We start from the raw sequence: 24,237 nt of genomic DNA, 5'->3' as shown, positions 1-24,237 counted from the left end.
ATAAACATTTATTGGTGTTATCACCGGCTCCTGCTCTGTGTTTTGCAAACAAACTGGCTCAGTGCCATCTTTCAGGCTTGGTCTGGTGCAGCAACGCAGCCTCACGAACAGTGGAGGAGAGGCTGCTGCTGTCCTTGGGGTCTCACTCAGTTTCTGCACCTTCACACATCCAGAAAACCATTCTATGAAGACTTGTATGTGGAGAGTGGGCAAAAGATTCCCACCATGAACAGGTGTGGAAATGATGGCTCCACTCTCATCCTTGGCCTGACAATAACACAAACAAGTGGCACGCCAGGGGTAACACAGGCGCTCTGGGAGCAAGCCAAGCTGCCAAACCTAGTCATGTAAGTCCTCCTCTTTTATGATTGGGGAATTTGATTCAATATTTGCCTACCCAAAAGTAAATAATACACAGTTGCTTCAAAGAGCTAAAGAACAAGAGACCAAATACTTGTACTATTTATGGATGATGTACAATAAAAGAGAAGCCATTGAATATTAGGAGGGCATCTGGATTAAAGTGAATTCAAAGCACATTATACATGTATGATCATTGTTTACTTGATAAACATTTAACAATCACATCACCTGTTGGTCATTAAGGTTCCCTTGTACTAAGGAATCAATGAAAATATGTTGGCTGAAGTTCTTTCCTTTTCGTTCTTTTATGATTTTCTTTAAAATAGATTCCAGTTGCATAAGAGCTTAGAGAAGAAATACAAAAAAGATTTTAGAATAAGCACTTATAAAGACTGAACTTTTAAAAATATTTCTGTACAATGTTGCTGTGTGCAGAATAAAACTTAAAAAAGAGTTATACCCAACAATTTTTAAGAAGCTGATTTATATTTAGATTCATCAACTTTTCTTTTTGCTAAATTTTACATACAAAAATCTGCATAAACTATATGTACAATTTAAGGGATAATTATAAATTATATGCTATCACCATAGTATCACTACCCAGGTCAAGAACTAGAACTAACGCCAGCACCTGGAAAGCCTTCACACACATAAACCTCTCCTCTGATACTGTCTACTTTCCTTCTAAATTCTGCCCTCTTAACTCCACTCTTTTCCCACATCAGGAATTTAGGGGGGGAGGATCCCTGGGTGGCTCAGCGGTTTAGCGCCTGTCTTCGGCCCGGGGCGTGATCCTGGGGTCCCGGGATTGAGTCTCACATTGGGGTCCCTGCATGGAGCTGGCTTGTCCCTCTGCCTGTGTCTCTGCCTCTCTCTCTCTCTCTCTCTGTCTCTCATGAATAAATAAATTAAATCTTTAAAAAGGGACAGAAACAGATGTGAAATAATCAGAATTGTAAATTTCTGAAACCAAAAAGATATAGGATAAATAACTTCTATCCAACAGCCAAAATTATCCAGGGGTCATTCCTCAGTCTCCATCTTACTTGACCTGTCAAGGGATTTGATGATGTTGATCAAATACTCTCTAAGTGTTAAGATTTTCATTTGGATCTTGGAATTCCATGCTCTCCTGGACCCCATACCTTCCCCTACTTTGCTGCCTGCTCATTTTCAGTGGCCTTTTGATGATTCTTTCTCATTTCTCAAACTTCTTAATCATAGAATGTCCAAGGTCAGGACTCAGTTTTTGGACCTCTCTTCTTTTTCTATTTACATTCATTACCTTGATGGTCACTAGTCTCAAGGCTTTAAATACAATCTATGGACTGAATACTCCTAAATTAATATTTCCAGTCAGGATCTCTTTCCTCTGAACTCCAGATTCATATAGCTAACAACTAATTTAGCATCTCCACTTAGATGTCTGAAGCCTATTAAACATAACATATGCACAAATGAACTCTTGATCTTTCCCCTCCCAAACCAGATCTTCCCAAGTCTGCCCCATCTCCCTAACAACCTCATTTTCCAAATATTCAGGCCTAAAACCTTGGTGTCTCCTTCTCCCTTACATCATACAACTAACCTGTCAGCTAGTGTTGGTATTCTAACTTCAAAATACAGAATTACTCTTCCTTACTTTTTTTTTTATTCTGTATTTTCTGCTGTCCACCACCTAGTCCGAGTCACATTATTTCTCTTGCATGGTTCATTGCAACAGCCCTTGATTAGTCTCTCTGCTTCTGTTCTAGGTGCTCATAATGTATCACAGCAGCCAGAATGACCCTTTAAAAACATAACTCAGGGATCCCTGGGTGGCGCAGCAGTTTGGCGCCTGCCTTTGGCCCAGGGCGCGATCCTGGAGACCCGGGATCGAATCCCACGTCAGGCTCCCGGTGCATGGAGCCTGCTTCTCCCTCTGCCTATGTCTCTGCCTCTCTCTCTCTCTCTCTCTCTCTCTCTATCATAAATAAAGTAAAATAAAAATAAAATAAAAAATAAAATAAAATAAAAACATAACTCAGATTGGGGCACCTGGCTGACTTGGTAGAGCATGCAACTTTTAATTTTTTTTTAAGATTTTATTTATTTATTCATGACAGAGCAAGAGAGAGAGGCAGAAACAGAGGCAGAGGGAGAAGCAGGCTCCATGCAAGGAGCCTGATGCAGGACTTGATCCTGGGACTCCGGGATCACAACCTGAGCCAAAGACAAGTGTTCAACCACTGAGCCCCCCAGGTGTCCCAAGAGCATGCAACTCTTGATCTCAGGGTTGTAAATTAGAGCCCCACATTGGATGTAGAGGTTACTTAAAATTTTTATTATTTTTTCTAAATAAAATCTTAAAAAAAAACATAACTCAGATTATAACTGCCAAGACTTTCCAGTGGCTTCCTATCTCATAGTAACAACCTAGTCGCACAAAGAGCTATCCCCCCAGTCTTTCTGGCCTCATTTCTCTACTTCTACTCTTGTGACTGACTTTACTCCAGCCAAAAAGTTCTTTGTATACCAAATATACCAGAATCCCACCTCAAGGACTTTGCAGTTACTTTTCCTCTACATAGAATCTTTTTCCTTTGGACATGTGGAGAGCCACATGATCTGCCCTCAATGGTTTCCTTATGTCTTCCAAGTGTTAGCTCAAGTCACCTAATCTTACTGAGGCCCTTCCTAATCTTTTTTTTTTTTAAGATTTATTTATTTATTCATTCAGAGAGAGCGAAGAGAGAGGCAGAGACACAGGCAGAGGGAGAAGCAGGCTCCCTGCAGGAAGCCCGATGTGGGACTCAATCCCCGGTCTCCAGGATCACACCCCGGGCTGCAGGCGACGCTAAACCGCTGCGCCACCGGGGCTGCCCGAGGCCCTTCCTAATCTATTTAAAATTGCAACCTCCCCATTCCTAGCACACCTTATCCTCCTTCTTGATTTAATTTTTTCCATGGCCCTTTTCATCTTTTAACACACTATTTGGTTTACTTATTTAGATTACTGTCTGCCACTTCCCACTAGAATGTGGTACCACAAAGATAGGCATTTTTGTTTTGTTTTGTTTTGTTCATGGACATCTCTCCAGCACCAAAAATATACCATAATATTATAGATATTCAGTAAATAGTTATAGAATTGCAGAAATGTAACACATTAGTGATTAAAATGAAAAATTAGGGCAGCCCAGGTTGCTCAGTGGTTCAGTGCTGCCGTCAGCCCAGGGCTTGATCCTGGGAATCCAGGATCGAGTCCCACATCGGGCTCCCTGCATGGAGCCTCCATCTCCTTCTGCCTGTGTCTCTGCCTCTCTCTTTCTCTCTTTCTCTGTGTGTCTCTCATGAATAAATAAATAAAAATCTAAAATAAATAAATAAATAAATAAATAAATAAATAAATAAATAAATAAATAAATGAAAAATTAACACTGTGATGCAGTGGTTCCTAACTTTGCTACAGATTGGAATCACCTAGGAAGCTTTTTTTAAAAAATCATAAAGTAGGGGCATCTGCATGGCTCAGTCAGTTAAGTGTCTGACTCTTGATTTTGGCTTGGGTCATAATTCGGGTAGAGAGATCCAGCCCTGTGTTGGGCTCCACAGTAGGCACGGAGTCTGCTTAAGATTTTCTCTCTCTCCTTCTATCCCACCACCCACTACTTTTGCTTTCTCGTAAAAAAAAAAAAAAAAAAAAAAAAATTGTAAAGTACAAGTCACACCTCATACCAATTAAATCCAAATGTTTAGGAATGGAAGCTTGGTGTCAATATTTATTATTTTTTAATTAATTATTTATTTATTTTGTAATCTCTACACCCAGTGTGGGACTGGAACTCATGACCCTGAGATCAAAAAGCCCAGGGATCCCTGGGTGGCGCAGCGGTTTGGCGCCTGCCTTTGGCCCAGGGCGCGATCCCGGAGACCCAGGATCGAGTCCCACATCAGGCTCCCAGTGCATGGAGCCTGCTTCTCCCTCTGCCTGTGTCTCTGCCTCTCTCTCTCTCTGTGACTATCATAAATAAATAAAAAATTAAAAGAAAAAAAAAAAAAAAAAAGCCCATGTTCTTCTAACTGCACCAGCCAGGTGCCCCCTGTATTTCTTAAAACATTCAATGTGTAGCAGTTTGGGAACTATTGCTATATATTCTCAACCTTACCAATATATCAGAATACTCTGCAAAGCTAGATATATCACAGATATATCTAATGCACAGGGGGCCTCTCTCTTAGACTTTGAATAAACTGGTTTAGAGTGAAGCCTGAAATTCAGGGTTTTTTTAAGTTCTTGAGGGGATTTTAATGTACAGACCAGGTTAAGAATGACTCACTTAAACAAAGGATGCACTGATTCAGCCATGGAATCCTACTCACATAAATACCAAAGAATCATTTTCTTTCTTTTTTTTTTTTTCCAAAGAATCATTTTCAATAAAAGTTCAAATTTGATTTATGCCAGTGTTAAAACCTAAGGAACATAACATGTTAGAAAAGCTACTTTTATTTAGAATAAAAGAATATAAATTATTAATTTTTATTTTGTATTAATTGAACCAATATTTGTGAAATACATTTTTTATTAAGGGGAATTAGTCTTAATGCATCCATCAAGATAATCACAAAGGCAACAAAAACCAGAGTGCAGAAAATGTGTCTGTTAAATTGGCTTTTTTGGGTTTATGTTGGACATCAAGGGAATCACTAGAATGGTAAGCCCCATGAGGGTGGGGAATTTTGTCTCCTACACACAAAACAGTGCCTACAACCCTCAATAAACATTTATTGAAAGAATGAAGGATGAGAATACTGGGAAGCAATACGATTATATATGAAAAATAATCCACTGTTCCAATACAGCCCATGTATTTCAATTTACCCTGCTTCTAAAAAAAAGAATTGAAGCAGGTCAAAATAAAGGTATTAAAGGATTACAATAATTAAATTACTGACAGAAGATATACAACCAAAATAGAATAATTTTGTGGAGTCATCTTAAACTAAAATTGCTATTTTTTTGTTAGATTTTACAAAGTTATAACTAATGCCCAACAATTTTGAAAATATTTTTACTCTTGTTATAATAGCAAGAATGTTATGTTGCTACATATTTTACAAATATCTATACAATATTTAAGTTGGTATTATTTCTTTAGCAATTCCTATCTATATTGTTGGACATTTAGATCGCTTCTGGTTTTCTATTTACAGAAATAGCACGACAAAAAAAAAATAACATTTTTCTTCTCTTCGATAATTTCATTCATTATTTATGTATCTTAATATGTATTATCAAGTTTGCTTTCCTAAAACTATACCCTTACATTTTCCTATAGGCTATACCAGCCTCATTCTAGAGTGAGTACTAGAGTTTCATTTACTGATTCACTGCTTTTACCTCTCTTTTGTTTAGTAAAAAACTTTAATATAGGAAATGTAGGAGAAAAACATAAAGACAGAAAATATACAGGAATCTCATGATTCAGAGAGAATCTTATTAAAATTGGGGCACATATCCTTCTGTCATTACTATAATTTAAGAGTGGCAAAACTTACCATCTTCATATTGTTTTTTCCGAGTAGTACTTTTATCAAGTGATCCATCTAAAAAGCCTTTGCCAATCTCAGACCAAACCTGAAAATAGGAAAACATCTATTATCTAATAAAGTAGATTTTTTTTAGGTAATAACAAGCAATCTCAGCCAATAATTGAGGAACTCCTATCTTACCAACATATCTGATAATTAAGCTCTCCCTTTTAAGTGGGCTGAATAATTTACTTCATAGTCTCTGAGGATAGAATACAACTATATTTTAATAATTTCAGTCAGGGTACTTTAAAACTAATTATAACTAGAAAGTCAAAAGTCTCTTTTCTTTAAAAGGTGTAGGAATGGGGACTAAAAGGACATGGCAGTGGAGCCAATTTTCAACTTTATTTTAACAGTGGATAAATCAAATTCATAGGGAATTCCAAGTTTTCACTTCATCTATGATACAATAAGCATTGACTGAGATTCAGAAAAAAGGGTAAATATTTAGTCTAAGGTTTAGGGATAGTAAACAATTAAACAGAATTCTAATTATTTCTTTTTTTAAAAAATTTTTTCTTTATTTATGATAGTCACAGAAAGAGAGAGAGAGAGAGGCAGAGACATAGGCAGAGGGAGAAGCAGGCTCCATGCACCGGGAGCCCAACGTGGGATTCGATCCTGGGTCTCCAGGATCGCGCCCTGGGCCAAAGGCAGGCGCCAAACTGCTGCGCCACCCAGGGATCCCAATTCTAATTATTTCAAAACTGGATAATTAGTTCCTGAAAAAACCTTAGCTTATTGAAAATTTGTGAAAGAACATAGGGAAAGAATACAACATTCATGCTAAATATTTGAATAATTATTAATAGTTAAGAGTCCTTAACTCTTACCTTACAAAGATATATGTTATAGATTTTTTAAATGTGAAAATTTAAATTATTAAAAGTATTAAGAAAATGTAGAGTAAATGTTTATATTAGGATTACCCTTAAAGCAAGAAAGGAGGTTTTTGTTTCTGTTTTTTTATGAGCAGGGGGAAGGGGCAGAGGAAGAAACAGACTCCCCACTGAGCAAGGAGCCAGACACAGGGCTTGATCTCAGGACCCCAAGATCATGACCTAAGCCATCCAGGTGGATGGATCCAGGAAACAGCATGACACAGAGCAGAGGGCAAAAATTCATGATTCATTTAGCTACTTTATCCCAATGACAAAAAGCTGAACAGATTGAAAAATCAACAAGTCTTCTTGGACCCTAAGACAAGAGAAGACCCAGGGATTAAACAAACTGGGAAAAGAGGAAGATAGGAAAGGGCCCGGGATTAAAGAGACACGTGAAAACAGGGAGTTACCTCTTACCAGAGAGAGACCCACGAGCAGAAACCACCTCAGGAGCCAGTTCTGGGGTAGGAAAACCTGAACTGTAATTAACTGCTGGAGGTTCAGTGCACACAACTTTGAGAATTAAAACTCCAGGGAGACCCAATCATAGGCCAGATTCCCACCCCCCCCCAAATATTGTGAGATTTACCTCAAAGAGCTCAACCAGGTTCCCACAGTTAAAACTGAAGAAATTCCCCTTGGGCTTCTAGCAGGGGGACTGAAAAAGGAACCAATTTGAAATAAACCAGAACACTCTATTCTTCCTAACAAGGCCTGCCCTCAGAGCCTAACCTGCTGGGGTTTTGTTGGAGCCTAACTGTCTGGGACAAGGGAAATATCCCACTCCAGTCAGGGCTAGTGTTTTGTGTGGAAGAAGGAAAGTACCAAACTCCAGCCCACTAGCCATCCTGTCCCACCTAAATGAGGAGGAAAACCCCCCTGAGAAGCCCTTATGAAGTTCACAATCCAGAGGCACAGGCTCACTAAAAGACTGACACCTAATCATAGGACTATGGGACGCTTTCCCTTTCCCAACACCTCACCACCACATTACTAAAGGCCTATTGACACCAGTTTCTTTTACATGGTATATCACATACAGCTATCAAAAAAAAAAAAAATTACAAAGGCAGAGGAAACATAATTGAAGAAACAGAGCAAGCATGAGAATGTGGATATGGCAGGGACATTATCAGATAAGGAATTAATTAATTAATTAATTTAGGGCATGAGAGGTGGGGGGGGAGGGGGAGAAAGATAACCTCAAGCAGGCCTCACGCCCAGTGTGGAGCCCAACTCTGGGCTTGCTCTAACAACCCCAAGACCACAACCTGAGCCAAAACCAAGAGTTAGATGCCCAACGACTTAGCCACTCAGGTGCCTCCAGGAATTTAAAATAACTCTGCTTAATATGTTGCTAAAGGTTCTAAAGGATCCTTAGGTAAAGGATAAAGTACACAACATGCAAAAACAGACAGGCAATGTAAGCAGAGAGATGGAAATCCTAACAACCAAAACGAAATGCTAGAGATAAAAAACACTGCAGCAGTAATGAAGAATGCCTTTCACAGGCTTATTAGTACACTGGTCACAGCTTAGGAAAGAATCTCTAAACCAGAGGATATATAATAGAATCCTCAAAAACAGTTTCTTACAAAACTAAACATACTTTTACCAGCAATCACACCTCTTGGTATTTACCCAAAGGAGTTGGAAACATATCCACACAAAAAACCTGCATGCAGATTTTCACTGCAGCTTTGTTCATAACTGCCAAAACTGGTAAGCAATCAAGATACCCTTTAGCAGATGAATGGATAAACTGTGGTACATCCTGACAATGCAATACTATTCAGTGCTAAAATAAATGAGCTATCAAGCCATGAAAAGACATGGATGAAGCTTAAATGTAAGTGAAAAATATGTAAGTGAAGGAAGCCAATCTGAGAAGTCTACATACTGAATGATTCCAACTATATGACATTTCTAGAAAAGGCAAAACTATGAATACAATAAAATGATTGGTGCTTGCCAGAAAGAAGGGGCAGGAGGTGAATAGACAGGATTTTTAGGGCAGTGAAAATCCTTTATATGTTATTATAATGATAGATATACGTCATTATACATTTGTCCAAACCCACTGAATGAACAATACCAACTGTGAACCCTTGGAGTAATTATGGTATGTCAATATATAGGTTTATCCTTTGAAAAAAATGTACAATTCTGGTAAGTGATGTCCATAATGGTAAAGGCTATGCATGTGTGGAAGCAAGGCGTACACAAGAAACTTCTGTTATCTTCCTCTCAATTTTTGTTTTTCTTTTGAGAGGGAGAAGGAGAGAAAAAGTCCTAAGCAGGCTTCACACCCAGCACAGAGCCCAATGTGGGGCTCAATCTCACAAGTCTGAGATCATGACCTGGGCAGAAATCAAGAGTCAGATGCTTAATCAACTGAGCCACCAAGACCCCCTTTTTTTTTTTTTTTTATTTATTTATGATAGTCACAGAGAGAGAGAGAGAGAGGCAGAGACATAGGCAGAGGGAGAAGCAGGCTCCATGCACCGAGAGCCCGATGTGGGATTCGATCCCGGGTCTCCAGGATCGCGCCCTGGGCCAAAGGCAGGCGCTAAACCGCTGCGCCACCCAGGGATCCCCAAGACCCCCTTTTCTATCAGTTTTATTGTAAATCCAGAATTGCATTTAAAAATAAATGCTTTTAAGCCCTATAAATGAAAACTGAGATAAAAATAAAGAGCTCTTGGGATCCCTGGGTGGCGCAGTGGTTTAGCGCCTGCCTTTGGCCCAGGGCGCGATCCTGGAGACGCAGGATCGAATCCCACGTCAGGCTCCCGGTGCATGGAGCCTGCTTCTCCCTCTGCCTATGTCTCTGCCTCTCTCTCTCTCTGTGTGTGACTATCATAAATAAAAAAAAATAAATAAATAAATAAATAAATAAATAAATAAATAAATAAATAAAGAGCTCTTGGGCTACTGGCTGGCTTAGTCAGTAGAGCATGCAACTCTTGATCTTGGGGTCATGAGTTCAAACCCCACCGTGGGCACACAGTTTACTTTAAAAAATAAAGATAAAATTTAAAAAAATAAATAGCTCTTTCTGATTAGTAAGAAACACATCAGTAGGAATATAGGCAAAGGACATAAGAAAGTATCCTACAAAAGAAGCACAAGTGTTCAATAAAAATATTAAATGATGTTTAACCTCATAAACAATAAAAAATATAAATTATAATCATGTAATAACACTTTTGACTTATTACATAGGCAAATATTTAAAGGACCAATAACTCTAAATGTCAAGGAAAGAGCACACTAGCGTTGGGAAAATAATTGGGACAATGTTTTTGGAGGGGCATTTCAGAAACACAGTATGCAACTATATGTGAGGAGTACATTTTTCAGATTGACATCTGGAAATCAGTATACATTCTACAATTGATGGCATCTCTCAACTGTTGTCAACCAAACAGCAGTCATGATGCAGTTGTCATTGCCCCTGCATGTATTAATTGGTTATTATTCCTGGTGGCATGATAGAACAACAGCGACACTGTGGTGCTGTGGATATTAAAAGATCATTTGAAGAAAGAATTTAAGTCATGTTTATGGTCTGAAAACTTTCCTTTGACAACTTCTAGTACTGTTAAAAGAATACCACATTCCAAAAAATACATAGTTTGAATTTACTCAAATCCAAATTGAGACACTGCACAAAATAACTGCCCTGTATTTGTTAAATGTCAAGGTCAGAAAACAAAGAGAAACTGAGGAACTGTTCCACATTAAAGAGGTCTGACTACTGAAAATAAATTTGAATATGGGCTATGGATAACAGTATTGTATAAATGTTTAATTTCCCAAGTTTGAAAACTATGTTGTCACTATGTAAGAGAATACTCTGTTTTTAGGAAATACAGACTGAAGTATTTGGAGGGAAAGAAAGCAAAATGTCCACTTTTCTCTCAAATGGTTCAGGTAAGAGTGGGAGCAATGAAAAGACAGATAAAGTAGATAATGAATGACAAAAGCAAACACGGTAAAATGTGAACTGATGAATCTAGGTAAAAGATATATGGGACTTCCTTACACTAGTTGCAACTTTTTCTCTAAGTTTGAAATTCTTTCTATTTTGAAGTTCTAAGGAAAGAATGAAAAAAGGAAGAGAAAGAAAATACCAGCATAAAAATATATAGAACAGGTCATCTTGGAAATAATAGTGGATGCCTCTTTTAAAAAATGCTATCTTGGGATGCCTAGGTGGCTCAGCGGTTAAGCGTCTGCCTTTGGCTCAGGTCGTGATCCTGAAGACTCAGGATCGAGTCCCACATCAGGCTCCCTACATGGAGTCTGCTTCTCCCTCTGCCTATGTCTTTGACTCTCTCTCTCTGTGTCTCTCATGAATAAATAAATAAAATCTAAAAAAATAAAAAATGCTATCTTGTCAACATGAAAAAATCAGGTAATAACTGAGTCAAAAATCGATTCTTCATTAAAATATGAAGGCATTTTAGGAATTCCTTAACCAATTTATTTTGCCTGGGTACAGATTAGTTTACTCTAGGAAGTGGAAGTTAGAGTGATTTTTCCACCTTTATTTTTACACTCCTGAATATGTTAACAAGAAATGTATATTTGTTAATCATCAGAGATATGCAGTTAAAACATTTTATTGGGAAAAAGTATATTAAACAATAACAGGGTGTAAAGCCATAATTCGTAGTGATTTTAATTTTAAACACACTATCCTGATAATTTAACCAAAATGTTTTTTATAGATTTGAATAAGGAATAATCTTTCAGAGACCCAAAATACAGCAAAATGACTTGCATTTGTATGATTTGAATCAATTAAATTAATATTAGGATTAAATAAATTAATACAGAGATTGATAAAAATATAGAATAAAGGGATCCCTGGGTGGCGCAGTGGTTTGGCGCCTGCCTTTGGCCCAGGGCGCGATCCTGGAGACCCAGGATCGAATCCCACGTCGGGCTCCCGGTGCATGGAGCCTGCTTCTCCCTCTGCCTATGTCTCTGCCTCTCTCTCTCTCTCTATGTGTGACTATCATAAAATAAATAAAAATTAAAAAAAAATCTTTAAAAATATAGAATAAAATAAATTCCATATGCAAATTTAGAAAAAAAAGTAAATCAGTTTTAGACTGAATTAGCTTTTCTTTAAGTCACATTCATTTCATTAGCATTCTAATGTTCCACTGGCTTTAATTTCTTTCTATATGGGACATAGTCTAGTTCTATTAAAGTTTTTCTCTTTATTCTAGAATTTAGTAACATATTTGATAAGTATTAAAAGGAAATTTCTATAGTCATCTACTTTTTAAATTTCAAAAATTGCTTAAAAAAGGTAATTCTTGGGGCACCTGGGTGGCTCAGTCAGTTAAGCAGTCCGCCTTCAGCTCAGGTCATGATCCTGAGACCCTAGGTTCAAGCCCACATCAGGCTCCCTGCTCAGCGGAGAGCCTGCTTCTCCCTCTGCCTCTGCCTGCTGTTGCCCAGTGCTTATGCCTTCTCAATCTCTGTGTCAAATAAATAAATAAAATCTTTTAAAAAAATAATTCTTACATTTTTTAGAAAGACAATTATCTTTGCTTGCATTGCCATTTTAGCTCAAAACAAGGAAATTCTACACTACAGGACCTTAAACCTTCTTGAGAGGTGAAGTCTGTATCATTAAACTATCCAATTTGATGAAAGAATAATTTTACATTTGTCCCAAGACTTACTGTGCCATGATTCTTCTGGAAGTGAATGACCTCCTGGTCATCTTCAAATGTACTACCCATTACCATCTGTGTAACAGACTTCATAGCAAAACCAAGCATGTGTTGGCAGAGGGGTACATGCTGGGACTCTGGGTAAGAGAGCCATTTATCTAATAATTCTTCTGAAAGCTGAAAGGGAACAGAAAACCACAATGATTTATTAATTTCTCTTGATAAATCTTAGAAAAATTCAGCAAGTAGATTAATTTCACAGTTCAACTCTGTAATCAAAGTAAACATTCAGGTGTTTACTTGATTTGTCAGGCTAACAATGGCTCTACCTACAATTATACCCTCAGTGGTTCAGGTTCAGATTCTGTCAAAGGGTTTTGATTTGCAAAACAAAACAGAACCACCATCATAATAATACAAACAGAAAATATAAATGAAAAGTTCAAGAGTTGAAAAAAACCTCAAACCTAATAGAAATTAAGAGACTAAAATCGTAGTTTCTAAAAATACTCTAAAATTTTAAAAAAAGGTTCATCACATTCAATAAACATAAATATGTAAAACCTTACACATGCTTCAGTGACAGAAACTTCTCAGTCTCTTTGCCATTCTTTCATTCAATAAATATTTATTAAATCCCATGTGGAATAAAAACAGTGGGTAGTAAAGAGACTTTGGAGTCAGAAAAAACTTTTCCTTCTAGCTCTGTCACTCAGAAACAAGGTGACTGCGAGCAATTTGCTTGACTCTTCTATGGTTCAGGTCTCCCAACAGGTAAATGCATATGACAAATCCTGTCTTGTGTGGCTGCTGTGATAGGGATAACTACACCCATGTCACATAATGGAAGAAAGGTTTTGTGGGGTAATATACTTAAATTTAAGTTCCTCTGCCATATCAAATCCATGAAAGTTTTGTCACAATGTAAAGGATTAAAATTAAGTATTGTGAGAAAGAGAATAAATGTTCAAAATGAAAAGAATCTCACTACATGGGTTTTATAGCAACATAAAGTGATGTATCTGAAATACATTTTTTTTTTGAGAAAGAGAAGGGAAGCTTTAATGATTCCATAGTATCAAGATTAATGAGTTGAACCAGTTAATATATTTTTAAAAATATTTATTTATTTATTTATTTTATTTTATTTTTATTCATTCATTCATTCATGACAGGCAGAGAGAGGCAGAGGGACAAGCAGGCTCCCTTCAGGAAGCCAGATGCGGAACTAGATTCTAGGATCCTGAGATCACGACCTGAGCCAAAGGCAGATGCTTAACCACGGACCCACCTAGGTGCTCCCAGTTAATATACTTTAAAAGAATTCTTTGAGGGGATCCCTGGGTGGCTCAGAGGTTTAGCTCCTGGCTTTGGCCCAGGGTGTGACCCTGGAGACCTAGGATCGAGTCCCACATCAGACTACCTGCATGGAGCCTGCTTCTCTCTCTGGCTGTGTCTCTGCCTCTCTCTCTCCCTGTCTATCATGAATAAATATATAAAATCTTTTTAAAAAAATAAAAGAACTCTTTGAGATGGGTGAAGTGTGAAGAAAATAGGAAGATAATGATTAAAACAGAATATTACTACATAATTTAAAAATTACTTTCATGTTATGAACAAAATAATTCCAATACCTTAAAAATTTATATTCTATAGTAACTACTCAAGTTCACATAACTTCATACTAAAAGGTGAAAAAAGATGTTGGAAACAAACCATTAAATTGAGGCTATTTCTAGGCAAACTTAGAAAAGCCAATGTAAGTTTGACTTACAGATAATCACAGACATTCCAAATATGAAAGGTAAATATTGGGGGTAAAAATGCTTTCTGGTAGAAAAAATAAAACACATTAATAGATACATAATGAACCCATAAGATTTCCTTTGTCTTTTTTTTTTTTTTAAAGATTTTATTTATTTATTCATGATAGTCACACAGAGAGAGACAGAGAGGCAGAGACACAGGCAGAGGGAGAAGCAGGCTCCATGCACCGGGAACCCGACGTGGGATTCGATCCCGGGTCTCCAGGATCACGCCCCGGGCCAAAGGCAGGCGCCAAACCGCTGCGCCACCCAGGGACCCGATTTCCTTTGTCTAAACAAAGGTCTTTTGCTTTATCTCAAAACAACTCTAGGAAAATATGGAACTTGCAACCATCTCAGATTCATGCACAGAACTGGGAAAAATCCCACTGAGTGTTAAGTGTTCACCCACTCAGATACTGAAGTACCAAACCTTACCTTCTTCATCAACTCAGTCTACTCCAGAATATCTTTTTTTTTTAATTTTTATTTATTTATTCCTGAGAAAGAGAGAGAGGCAGAGACATAGGCAGAAAGAGAAACAGGCTCCAGGTAGGGAGCCCAATGTGGGACTCAATCCCAGCACTCCGGGATCACCCACTGAGCCAAAGGCAGATGCTCAACCACCGAGCCACCCAGGCGTCCCTACTCCAGAATATCTACTCCTTTTTAAGGAACTTGTCAGGCCAAACACTACGTGACAAAACCACACTCTTATACAATCTTAGTATTGAGCCATTGTTTGAATTTATCCCAAGTATCACATATCAATGCCGAGCCTTTACCTTGAAGATCACATTTAAAGGAAAATTTACAAAAAAAAAAAAAAAAAAAGGAAAATTTACTTTGGTATAAAGTGTGCATTCCATTGATTTATTTGTTCACTTAATTTTCGAAATGCTCACCATTAAGTACATGTCTTTTTTTCCACTAATTTGAAATGCCACTCATTATACACGGATTCCCATATGAACTTGGCACTTTTTCTGGACACTGTCTATTTTGTCAACTCCACATATGCCACTATCACAACTTTGAAAATTTATTGGTATGTTTGTTTCCTATTACCATTCTCTTTCTTCCAAATTTTAATTTAAATTTAAATTCTAGTTAACATATATAGTGTAATATTGGCTTCAGGAGTAGAATTTAGTGATTTATCACTTACATATAATGCTTATCATAACAAGTACTCTCAATACCCATCATTCATTTAGCCCATCCCCCACCCTCCTCCCTCCATCAACCCTGTCTGTTCTTTATAGTTAAGAGTCTCTTGAAGTGCCTGAGTGGTTCCCCTGGTTAAGTGACTTGATTTCGGCTCAGGTCAAGACCTCAGGGCTGTGAGATGGAGTCTCAAGTCAGGCTCCATGCTCAGGGGGATGTCTGCTTCTCTTTCTTTCCTTCTCTTGCTGCCCCTCCACTCCACCATTCAATAAATAAATGAATTTTTTTTTTAAAAAGGTCCCTTATGGTTTGCCTCCCCCTTCTTCTCTTTTCTCCTCTTCCCACATGTTCACTTGTTTTCTTCCCTAAATTCCACACAAGTGAAATCATATGGTATTTCTTTCTCTGATTTATTTCACTTAGCATAATACACTACTTCAGCTTTACCTATGTTGCTGTAAATGGCAAGATTTCATTTTTGATGGCTGAGTAATATTACATTATATATACATATATACCACCTCTTTATCCATTTATCAGTCAATGGGCATTTTGCTCTCTCCATAGTTTGACTATAGTTGATATTGCTGCTATAAGCATCAGGATGTATATATTTGAATCTTTATTTTTGTATCCTTTGGGTAAATACCTAGTAGTGCAATCACTGGATCATGGGGTAGTTCTATTTTTAACTTTTTGAGGAACCACCATACTCTTTTCCAGAATGGTTGCACCAGGTTGCATTCCTACAAACAGGGTAAGAGGGTTTCCCTTTCTCCACATCCTCACCAACATGTTTTTTACTGTGTTGCTAATTTTAGCCATTCTGTCAGGTGTGAGGTGGTATCTCATTGTGGTTTTGATTTGTATTTCCTGATGATGAAGGGTGTTTAACATTTTTTCATGTGTCTGTTAGCCATCTGGATGTCTTCTTTGGAAAAATGTCTATTTTATGTCTTCTGCCCATTTCTTGATTGGATTATTTGGTTTTTGGGTGTTGAGTTTGAGTTCTTCACAGATTTGGGATATTAACCCATTATCAGATGTCATTTGCATATCTTCTCCGTTCTGTAGGCAGCCTTTGTTTTGTTGATTGTTTCCTTTGCTATGAAGAAGCTTTTTATCCTGAAGTCCCAATAATTCATTTCTGCTTTTGTTTCCCTTGTCTCCAGCAATGTGTCTTGTAGAAGTTGCTACAGCCAAGGTTAAAGAGGTTGCTGCCTGTATTATCCTCTAGGATTGTGATGGATTCCTGTCTCACATTTAGGTCTCTCATCAATTTTTTTTTTAATTTTTGATTTTTTTTATTGTTTTTCCTCTCATCCATTTTGAATTTATTTTTATGCATGGTGTAAGAAAAGTGGTCTGGTTTCATTCTTCTGCATGTCGCTGTCCAGTTTTTCCAACACTGTTGAAGAGACACTTTTTCACACTGGCTATTCTTTCCTGCTTTGTGGAAGATTAGTTGACCATATACTTATGGGTCCATTTCTGGGTTTTCTATTGTTTCATTGATGTATGTGCCTGTTTTTGTGCCATTATCAGACTGTCTTGATGATTACAGCTTTTGAATACAGCTTGAACTCTGGAATTGCGATGTCTCCCATTTTGCTTCTTTTTCAAGATTGCTTTGGCTATTGCAGGTCTTTGTGGTTCCATAAAACTTTAGGATTCTTTGTTCTAGCTCTGCGAAAAATATTGGTGGTATTTTGAGAAGTATTGCATTGAATGTGTAGATTGCTTTGGGTAGTATAAACATTTTAACAATGTTTATTCTAATCCATGAGCATGAAATTTTTTCCCCATTTCTTTGTGTCCTCTTCCATTTCTTTCATAAGTGTTCTATAGTTTTGAGTACAGATCTTTTACCTCTTTAGTTAGGTTTATTCCTAGGTATCTTATTGTTTTTGGTGCAATTGTAAATGGGACTGATTATTTTTCTGCTGCTTCATTTTTGGTATATAGAAATGCAACAGATTTCTGTACATTGATTTTATATCCTGTGATTTTGCTGAATTCATATATTAGTTCTAGCATTTTCTGGTGGAGTCTTTCAGGTTTTTTACACAGAGTATAATGTCATCTGCAAATGGCGAAAGTCTGACTTCTTCCCCACTGATTTAAGTACGTTTTATTTCTTTTTGTTGTCTGGTTGCTGAGGCTAAGACTTCCAATACTATGTTGAATAGTAATGGTAAGAGTGAAGATCCCCGTCTAGTTCCTAATTGTAAAGGAAAAGTTCTCAGTTTTTCTCCACTGAGGACATTTGCTGTGGGACTTTCATATATGGCTTTTATGATGTTGAGATATGTTCCATCTTTGTTGAGGGTTTTTATCAATAGATGCTGTATTTTGTCAAATTTTTCTGCATTCGACTGGGGGGATCATATCCTTTCTTTCATTAATGTGGTATATCCCATTGATTGATTTGCAAATATTGAGCCACTCTAGCAGCCTAGGAATAAACCTTACTTGATCATGGTGAATAATTCTTCTGAATTTCTATTGGATTTGATTTGCTAGGATCTTGAGAATTTTTGCATCCATGTTCATCAGGGATACTAGCCTGCAATTCCTTTTACCGGAGTCTTTGTCTGGCTTTAGAATCAAAGTAATGCTAGGCGCCTAGGATGAGTTTGGAAGTTTTCTTTCCATTTTTATTTTTTGGAAGAGTTTGAGAAAAATGGGTTTTAACTCTTCTTTAAATGTCTGATAGGGCACCTGAGTGACTCAGTCAGTTAAGCATCTGCCTTAAGCTCAGGTCATGATCCCAAGGTCCTGGGATTGAGTCCTGCATTGGGCTCCCTGCTCAGCAGGGAGTCTGGTTCTCCCTCTGCTCTTCCCCCCTGCTTATCTCTCTCTCTCTCTCTCTCTCTCTCTCAAACAATAAAATGTTCAACAACAACAAAAAAGTTTGGTAGAATCCCTCTGGGAAGCCATCTGGCCCTGGACTTTTGTTTGTTGGGAGATTTTTTATTATTGATTCAATTTCTCTGCTGGTTACAAGTCTGGTTTATATATTTGGGTGCTCCCAAGTTGGGAGCATACATATTTACAATTGTTAGATATTCCTGATGGATAGACTCCTTTATTGTGATATAGTGCCCTTCTTCATCTCTTGTTAGTCTTTGGTTTAAAATCTACCTTGTCTGACATAAGGGTGGCTACTCCAGCTTTCTCTCAGCATCTGTTAGCATGATAGATGGTTCTCTATCTTCTCACTTTCGATCTGCAGATGTCTTTAGGTCTAAAATGAGTCTCTTGTAGACAGCATATAGATGGGTCTTGTGTTTTTAATAAATTCTGATACCCTATGTCTTTTGATTGGAGCATTTAGTCCTTTTACATTCAGAGTGATTGCTGAAAGATAAGAATTTAGTGCCATTATGTTACCTGTAGAGTTGGTGTTTCTGGTGATGTTCTCAGTTCCTTTCTAGTCTTTGTTGTTTTTGGTCTCCCCCTCCTCCCACTCAAAGATCCTCTTTAATATTTCTTGCAGAGCTGGTTTAGTGATCACTAACTCCTTTAGTTTTTGTTTGTCTGGAAAACTCTTTCTCCTTCTCTTCTGAATGACAGCCTTGCTGGATAAAGTATTCTTGGCTGCATATTTTTCCCATTCAGCATGTTGAATATACCATGCCACTTTCACTGGCCTGCCAAGTTTCTGTGGACAGATCTGCTGTGTACCTGATCTGTCTTCCCTTTGAGGTTAAGGACTTATTTTTCCTTGCTGCTTTCAAGATTCTTTCTTTTGTGTACTTTATGAATTTGATTATGTTTTGTCTTGATGATGACTGGCTTTTGTTGAATTTAATGGGAGTTCTCTGTGCTTCGTGGGATTTCAACGTCTGTTTCCTTCCCCAGATTAGGGAAGTTTTCAAATAAACCTTGCTCAAATAAACCTTCTGCTTCTTTTTCTTTCTCTTCTCCTGGGACTCTATGATACAAATGTTATTATGCTTTAAAGAGTTACTGAGTTCCTTAAGTCTACATTTGTGATCCAATACCTTTCATTCCCTCTTTTTTCAACTTTGTTATTTTCCATAATTTTATCTTTTATATCACTGATTCATTCAGTGATATATTTTTGTCACTCCAAAAAGCTTTCTTGTGCTCCTTTGCAGTCAGTTCTCTTCTCTCACTCTAGTGCACTGCAACCACTTATCTTTTGTGTCTAACATAATGCTTTTAAGATTCCTCCATGTTGGGATCCCTGGGTGGCGCAGCGGTTTAGCGACTGCCTTTGGCCCAGGGCGCGATCCTGGAGACCCGGGATCGAATCCCACGTCAGGCTCCTGGTGCATGGAGCCTGCTTCTCCCTCATAGAGAGGCCTATGTCTCTGCCTCTCTCTCATTCTCTGTGTGACTATCATAAGTAAATAAAAAAAAAAGATTCCTCCATGTTTTTACATGTATCAATAGTTTGGTCTTTATGTTTGAGTATAGTTCTATTGTATGGATATATGTGCATTCCTTATTGTTCATCCTTGTGGTCATTGCATTAAGTCGGTTTTGCATCTTGGTTATAGCATTTTTTATTTTGGCCTAACTAGTTTTTAGGGTTTTTTTAGTCTCTGCAGTAAAGGATTCTCTAATGAGAATCTCTCTAATGCTTTTCTCAAGCCCAGCTAGAATCCTTAGGATTGTCATTTTAAATTCTGGTTCAGACATCCTATTTGTATCTGTAGTGATAAATCCTGGCCATGAATTGTTCCTGTTCTTTCTTTGAGGTGAATTCCTATGTCTTGTCATTTTTGTCTAGGTCACTGTTTTTGTGTGTGTGATAGTAAGGGAAGCCTGTTGTACTCCTGCTCCTGAGAGTCATGCCTATATTAGGAAGAGGTCCAAGGGGTGCCTGGGTGGCTCGTAGGTTAAGCATTCAACTCTTTTTTATTTTATTTTTTTTAAGATTTTATTTATTTATTCATAGAGACAGAGAGAGAGAGAGAGGCAGAGACACAGGCAGAGGGAGAAGCAGGCATCATACAGAGAGCCTGATGTGGGACTCGATCCAGGGTCTCCAGGATCACACCCTGGGCTGCAGGCAGCGCTAAACCGCTGTGCCACTGGGGCTGCCCCAGCATTCAACTTTTGATTTCAGCTCAAGTCATGATCTTGGGGTTGAGATTGAGCCTTGTGCTGGGCTCCGCACTCAGCAGGGAGTCTGCTTGAGATTCCCCCTCTCCTTCTGCCCCTCCCCCTGCTCTAAAATAAATGAATAAATCTTTTTTAAAAAATGTCAAAAAAAAAAAAAAAGCTAGGTCCTATTTCCCTTAAGAGCTTAAGCTTTGGAGCACCCTATGATCAGCAGACTTAGTACATGTAAGAGGTTTCTTTTTTTTTTTATTTTTTATTTTTTTTATTTATTTATGATAGTCACACACACACAGAGAGAGAGAGAGAGAGGCAGAGACACAGGCAGAGGGAGAAGCAGGCTCCATGCACCGGGAGCCTGACATGGGACTCGATCCCGGGTCTCCAGGATCGTGCCCTGGGCCAAAGGCAGGCGCCAAACCGCTGCGCCACCCAGGGATCCCCCATGTAAGAGGTTTCTGTTGGGTCTTGCAGGAGTGGGGCCTGCGGTGCTGATTCTCAAGCTGTCTTGCCCTAGTAGAGACCCAGGGCATAGCCAGGGAGAATGCTTGGTGCAGAAGCTCCGACCTCCACTAGGTGGTGGTGTTTTGCCTCCTGAAGTTGGTCAGTGCTGATAGCAGGGTGGAAAATGGCACTGTCAGGCTCTCTCCTCCCTTGAGCAAGCAGCTCACACCCGCCACTCTTCAGGAAGCCAGAAGAGGAAACAATCACCTCTCTTGTGTCCCCAGCTCTGACAGAGCCCTTGCCTTCACCATGCCTGTCTTGAAGCTGTCCACCAGCCAGGTGGCATAGCACTCCTATGTTTTATCTCAGGTGGGCAGCTGGGTTTCAAAACTCCAAATTTTGGAGATCCTCACCTATCTTCTGGGGTAGGATCTCACTGTGCCGTGGTTAGTGCAGGCTTGTTCCAGAAATCAGTTGCACAAGCACACAGTGGTTCAGAGTTTATGGTAAAGTGCAGCTAAAAACCAGCACCAAGGTTTGCTGCCCTCAGCTGCTGTCTTTATTCCTATGTTTGGGAAGAGGGCAGCTCAATGGTGACTGTCAGATTTTTTTGTCCCCAGAGAGGCTATGTCACTACTCCCAAATGTATTCCAAGCAGGGAACTGCTTCTCCCTGTGCAACCCAGAGGATCCTCAGACCATACTGCCCACTCCTGGCTTTCCACCCTCCTTCCCCACCAGAGGACTGCTAAGCCCACCAGGCGTGACCCTGGAATGGCATAGATTTTTGAACTTCAGACCCTGAGCTTCACTGTTCATAAAACTTGTGGTATTCAGCCCCTCTCTTTCCCAGTCAATGGTTTTGGGGAAAGAGTTTCTCTTGTGCAAGTCCCTGCATGAGCTTTCATTCTTTCATTCTTTTCATTCTTTTTCTTTCTTTCCTTTCTCTCCTGTTCCTCTCTGTAATCAGGGGTCTGTCCCCTGTAATATCTACAGCTCTTCTCTCCCCCAAATCAGCTCCCCAAAGCTCCTACCCTCCATGATATGGTGTTTTTTTCTACCTCTAGTCATTCAGTTTTGCTGTCTCAGTACTCAGATCAATTTCTTTTTTTAAAAAAATATTTTATTTATTTATTAATGAGAGAGACACAGAGAGAGAGAGAGGCAGAGACACAGGCAGAGGCAGACGGAGAAGCAGGCTCCATGCAGGGAGCCTGACATGGGACTCGATCCCGGGTCTCCAGGATCAGGCCCTGGGCTGAAGGCAGCACTAAACCGCTGAGCCACCCGGGCTGTCCTCAGATCAATTTCTATTTGATATTTATCTAGTTATGTTCAAGGGACAAGCAAACCTAGGGTCCCCTTATTTCTCTGCCATCTTTACCCCTCCTGCTATTCTCTTTCAAAATGTTCCAGAAGAGAGACTGACTTTCAGAATTGTTAAGTGATGGCCTCGGTGATATTGCTCTCCCTCTAAAATAATGCAAACCAACCAAACACGTTATAGCATGTTGGCAGTTAACCAAAACCCAGTCCCCACTGAGAAGTATCTATTCAAAAAGAAACTGAACCTCAGTAAACCAGTGGAATCTGTGATGTTTTAACCCCAGGTTATTTCCAGCTCTCCCCAGCTTAGTAGTAGCATGGTGACCAAAAGCCAACAGCATTGCAGACACTACAGAGACCTGACATCTTTGGAGTGTTATTAAAAGCATCATCACCACTGGTCACCAAAATGGTCACTGAAAATGGAGTAGAGAATCCCAAGACTCTTTCTTCCCAAAGCAAGTAATGAGCTGGCTAAAATTGTCAGAATCAGCTTCCAAAAAAACTCTATAACACAGTAAAAAAAACTTACAACAGCCAGGGGAAAGCCTGGTGAATAAAGAAGCTGCTACTTTAAAAAAAAAAAAAAAAAGCAGGTGTTACTTTGTGGTAAGCACTGTGGCATTTTAAACAACTTGCCTACCATGCCCAAACCCCAGATAGGCAGCAGCTGTGAGAAAAACAGTCCATATTCCTGGCGCAGAGTACTTAGGAAGAAATAAAGACATTATTCTCCAAGAACTGTAGTTCTGAGTCTCACTCTGCCTGGCAGTTCCTATTAAGAACTGGTGCAAAGGCCTTCCTTTGTTTTGCACAACCCAACATTCCCAGAGCACATATTTCTGCATATACCAGGGAATTAAGAAAGCCACACATACCAAGAAACAGGACACATGTTTGGAGAGGGCCTGAGGAGACCGAATTTTCACATGTGACAGGTCTTCTGACTCCACACAAGAAGGAAGTAAAAGCTAAGGTAGATTTATAAAAGGCCCAGGTAAGTGTTAAAGGAAGGCCTCTTTAAAAAATAAATAATAAAATAAAATAAAATAAAATAAAATAAAATAAAATAAAATAAAATAAAATATTAAATAAAATAATAAATAAATAAATAAATAAATAAATAAATAAAATAAATAAAATAAAATAAATAAAATAAAATAAAATAAAATAAAATAAAATAAAGTAAAGGAAGGCCTAAGGGCAAAGCCAATCTACAAATACTGGACGAGTATTTTCTTCTTTTTGCTTTTCTTTTTTTTCTTTTGTCAAGTGTTTAAGGTAAAGTTGTCAAAACACCAGCTGACCATAAAGCTAATAGAACAGATGCTACAGACTATCACTGACAGGTGAGTAGTTCACTGTTTTTTTTGAGCTGTACAGTAATACAGGTCAATGGAAAAGAAAATCAAATAATATGAATGAAAATATAGAAATCAATTTAAATCACCCTCAATTCAACCCAGATGGCGATAACTACTTATGGCATTTTTATATATAGCTTTTCGTTAGTTTTTCTGTATGTATGTATATCCATCTACATGTATGCATACATGTATGTATATAGATATATTTTGGAAAATGTGATAATGCTATATGAACTGTTTTGTATGCTGGTTTTTTCACTTACCATTATGTTATGGGTTAAAATTGTATCCCCAAAAAAGATCTTACAGTCCTTAACTCCCAGTACCTATGAATGTGACCTTTTTGGGCAATGAGGGCTTTACAGATGATCAAGTTAAGATGAACCGATTGGGGTGGGCCTTAACCCAATACAACAATATGAACACCAAAGGCTGCCAGCAAACCAAAAGAAACCAGGGAAGAGGAATGGAACAGATTCTCCCTCACAGCCCTCAGAAGGAACCAACTCTGC

General features: G+C 38.4%; 1 protein-coding gene across 8 annotated transcripts in view; it reads right to left on the bottom strand.

The window, feature by feature from the left end:
* LOC112656409 (cytochrome P450 20A1) overlaps window positions 1-24,237 on the bottom strand; it is a 70,276-nt gene that overhangs the window by 31,803 nt on the left and 14,236 nt on the right. For 7 of the 8 annotated variants that reach the window (XM_025441732.3, XM_025441734.3, XM_035710780.2 and 4 more), the window contains 3 exons: window positions 12,533-12,700; window positions 5,908-5,986; window positions 592-707 (listed from right to left, as the gene is read on the bottom strand). In XM_025441732.3, coding sequence (XP_025297517.1) covers window positions 592-707; window positions 5,908-5,986; window positions 12,533-12,700 — 363 coding nt within the window. The remainder of the gene's footprint in view (window positions 1-591; window positions 708-5,907; window positions 5,987-12,532; window positions 12,701-24,237) is intronic. The other variant, XM_025441733.3, reaches the window with a different exon arrangement.

This window comes from Canis lupus, chromosome 37 (genome assembly GCF_003254725.2).
Source record: "Canis lupus dingo isolate Sandy chromosome 37, ASM325472v2, whole genome shotgun sequence".
Lineage (NCBI taxonomy): Eukaryota > Metazoa > Chordata > Mammalia > Carnivora > Canidae > Canis > Canis lupus.
The sequence above is the reverse complement of the archived record's forward strand: the minus strand, read 5'-3'. Positions and strand labels throughout refer to the sequence as shown.